Here is a 3,615-nt window from a genome sequence, read left to right as displayed (position 1 = left end):
AAGAAACCTGTGTGATTTGGGACAGAGGGACCTGCAGGATGCAGGGCAGAGGGACCTGTGGGATTTGGGGCAGAGGGACCTGTGGGGTTTGGGACAGAGGGACCTGTGGGATTTGGGGTGGAAGGACCGGTGGGATTTGGGACGGAGGCAGCAGGAGCTGCCCCTGTGCAGGCGGGAAGGACAGTCTGCAGCATTTATTACATTTACAAAGCTGTATCCATACAAATGTGTAACCAAGAACAATACCTGGATACTGGGATATCTTACAGGACATTAAAACGCCGTACAGGATGCAAACACACAGAGCCATCGGGTTTGTACCACAGAGGGAAAACCAAAACCAGACCACCCCCTCCCGAGCCCCACACAGACCCCAGCCCGAGGCAGCCGCCTCCCACAGTCCAGCCTGGCCTATTTACAAGGAGAAAAGGGGTGTCAAAGTCGAGACAAACGGAGCCCCCCCCAAAACCTGGAGCCACCCGGCCCAGCCCCAGCCCGGGGGATGGGGACAAGAGACAAAAGTGGCCCCGTGGGGACCCTTCCCGGGGCCTCCCCAGCGCCTGGGGCTGTGCTATAGCCGAGTCCGTGCTGGGGGGGGCAGCACTTCCCAAAAACAATAGTTCCAAATCAAAAGCTACAGTAACAACATCCCGTGTTTTGCCGACCCTCGGAGTCGGGAATTCCACCTACATTTCCCTACAATTCCACCTTCCTTTGGTTCTCACCCTGCCGTGGGGGCCCTCGGGGCGCTGCAGGCACTTGCTAATTGTTTTGTGTCCTTCATCCCCCTCCCCAGCAAGGACAGGAGAGGAACCCTCGGGATCTGCATTCCCCGGGGGGGGGAAATCGTGTGCTTTTTTTCCTGTGCCTGTGGGAAGTTGGTCCCTTCCCTCGGGGCCGCTCCACTCCCGCCCTAAGCACGGCAGCACCTTCCCACACTCACCCCTCACCGAAGCCTCCTGGCTAAAGGCACTGTAGTCTGCTTTTTTGTATTTTATTTTATTAAAAACCCAATGTGAGGGCAGGAGGAGAGGGTGGGAAGGACGGTGGGGAGGGGGGAGACCAAAAAATAAACGCTTGGAAATGGGCGCCCTGGGTTTGAAACCCCCAACCATTTGGATGCCCCCAAATTTCCCAGCGGTGCCCGGAGCTGTTGGCACCCCCAGGGAGGAGAAAATATCCCGAAGGGTTGTCCTCCAACCCCCAGTGCCAGCAAGCTGCAAGCAGAGATAATTTTTAAGCTGGGGAAAAAAAAACCCGAAAGAGAGAACTTACTGTGCAAGGAGGGGAAGTGTCTGTGCGAGGCTTTTGCCTGCCCAGAGCCTGAAACAGCATCCAGAGAACACAGGGAAAGCAAAGAAAGACCCAAACTCACGCGTGGCAAAGCTGGGGGTGATGGGACACCTGGACCACGGGGCATCTGCGGGCACCAGGTCCGCCTAAAACCCCCAAATAAACACAGAAATGCGGAAAAAAACCCAAAAAACAAAAAAAACCCACGGCACAGCGAGGCTGAGGGGCAGTTTTTGGCTTCTGTGCTTGGCCCCTTACCTGTGCTTGGCCCTTACCTGTGCAGCCAGGAGTCCCCACTCACGGCCCCCGTCTCGCTCCGGGCGGGACACGAGCGAGGAGAGAGGGATGAGGAGGAGAGGGAAAAGCGTTAGAGAGAAAACAGGGAATTGTGGCAGCAGCACCTGCCTGGCTCCCAGCTCCGGCATGCAGCTCCCAGAAGGGGAAACCAAAGTCCACAAACCCAACCGACGAGAGAAAGGACAAAAAAACCCAACAACAACAACCAACCAACCGCAAACAAACAAACAAACAGAAAAAAAGAGAACATTTAAAAAATACCCACCCACGTTTCTGTGTCTTGTTCTGCGTTTTTGTTTTTGTTTTTTTTTTTTAAATTAATCTGCTCGGTCGATAGAAAATAAGTATGTATAATTATTTCTTTTTTTTTTTTTTTCTCTCTCCCTATGTACAACATATATATTTATATAAGGTCTGTATAGAACAATCTACAGAAGAAAAGCCGGGACGGGGGAGGGATGCAGTCCCTGCTGGGCGGGGTTTTAGGTCAAAGCCGAGCCCGCGCTGCCGTTCACAGTCGTTTTGCGGCACCGGGCGCCGGTGGGTGCCAGGGGGTGGCAGTTCGAGGTGCCGTTGAGGGTGGTGCCGGTGCCGGAGCTGGGCGAGCCGTGGGACGGGGTGCCAGGGCTGGGCAGGGAGGAGGAGGTGGCGGGGAGCGTGGCGGGGCTGTGAGCTTTGTCGCTGCCCGACTCGCACTCGGAGGCGCCGCTGGTGTTGGTGCCCTCGGAAGGGGCGGGGTGGGACAGCTTGAGCCGCTTGCAGGCGGGTTGGACGCGGTATTTCAGAGGCAAGGGGCCGTTCTGCGGGGAAGGAGGGGGGGGGGGGGCAGAGGGGCACGGCTGGCACCCTGTGGCGCCCACGGTACCCCATGGCACCCCAGAGCACCCTACAGCACCCCACGGCACCCCGTGGCATCCTATAGCACCCTGCAGCACCCACCGTAACCCATGCTACCCTACAGCACTCCACAGCACCCCACGGTACCCTAGAGCATCCCACGGCACCCCATGGCATCCTACAGCACCCCATGGCACCCCATGGCATCCTACAGCACCCCATGGCATCCTACAGCACCCTACAGCATCCCATGGTACCCCATGGCACCCCATGGCATCCTACAGCACCCTATAGCACCCCATGGCTTCCTACAGCACCCTGCAGCACCCCACAGCACCCCATGGCATCCCACAGCACCCCACAGCACCCCATGGCATCCTATAGCACCCTACAGCACCCTATGGCATCCTACAGCACCCTACAGCACCCCACGGCACCCCATGACACCCCACAGCACCCTATAGCACCCCACAGCACCCTATGGCATCCTACAGCACTCTACAGCACCCATGGTACCCCATGGCATCCTACAGCACCCCACCATAACCCATGGTACTCTACAGTACCCCACAGCACCTGACAGTACCCTATAGCACCCCATGGCACCCCACAGCACCCCATGGCACCCCACAGCACCCTATAGCACCCCATGGCATCCTACAGCACCCTACAGCACCCCACCATAACCCATGGTACCCTACAGTACCCCAGAGCACCTGACAGTACCCTATAGCACCCCATGGCACCCTACAGCACCCCACGGTACCCTATAGCACCCCATGGCACCATATAGCACCCCATGGCACCTCATGGCATCCTACAGCACCCTACAGCACCCCATCGTACCCTACAGCATCCCATGGTACCCCACAGCACCCACAGTACCCCATGGTACCCACAGCTTCCCACAGCACCCCATGGCACCCCACAGCACCCCATGGCACCTGTGTGCCCACGGCAGCAGCTCTGCTCACCCTCCTCCAGGGGTAGATGTAGGCAATGTCCATCAGGGTGTAATATTCCTTCAGGGGCTCATCTTCATACAGCACTTCCACCTGGCCCAGGGGACATGGGGGACACCGTCAGGGCCCCGGGGTGGGGACAGAGGCACTGCCACCCCCCCAGAGCCACCCACGGGGGGTCAGGGGGTCACTGTCCCCAAGTGACTCTCACAGAGCCGAGGGTTTC

General features: G+C 58.1%; 1 protein-coding gene across 1 annotated transcript in view; it reads right to left on the bottom strand.

The window, feature by feature from the left end:
* Window positions 1-179: 179 nt before the first annotated feature.
* PCGF2 (polycomb group ring finger 2) overlaps window positions 180-3,615 on the bottom strand; it is an 8,566-nt gene continuing 5,130 nt past the window's right edge. Inside the window, 2 exon segments of the mRNA XM_027666338.1 lie at window positions 180-2,390; window positions 3,402-3,537. Coding sequence (XP_027522139.1) covers window positions 2,073-2,390; window positions 3,402-3,537 — 454 coding nt within the window. The 3' untranslated portion in view covers window positions 180-2,072.

Source organism: Corapipo altera, unplaced genomic scaffold (genome assembly GCF_003945725.1).
Source record: "Corapipo altera isolate COAL_440 unplaced genomic scaffold, ASM394572v1 200, whole genome shotgun sequence".
Lineage (NCBI taxonomy): Eukaryota > Metazoa > Chordata > Aves > Passeriformes > Pipridae > Corapipo > Corapipo altera.
The sequence above is the reverse complement of the archived record's forward strand: the minus strand, read 5'-3'. Positions and strand labels throughout refer to the sequence as shown.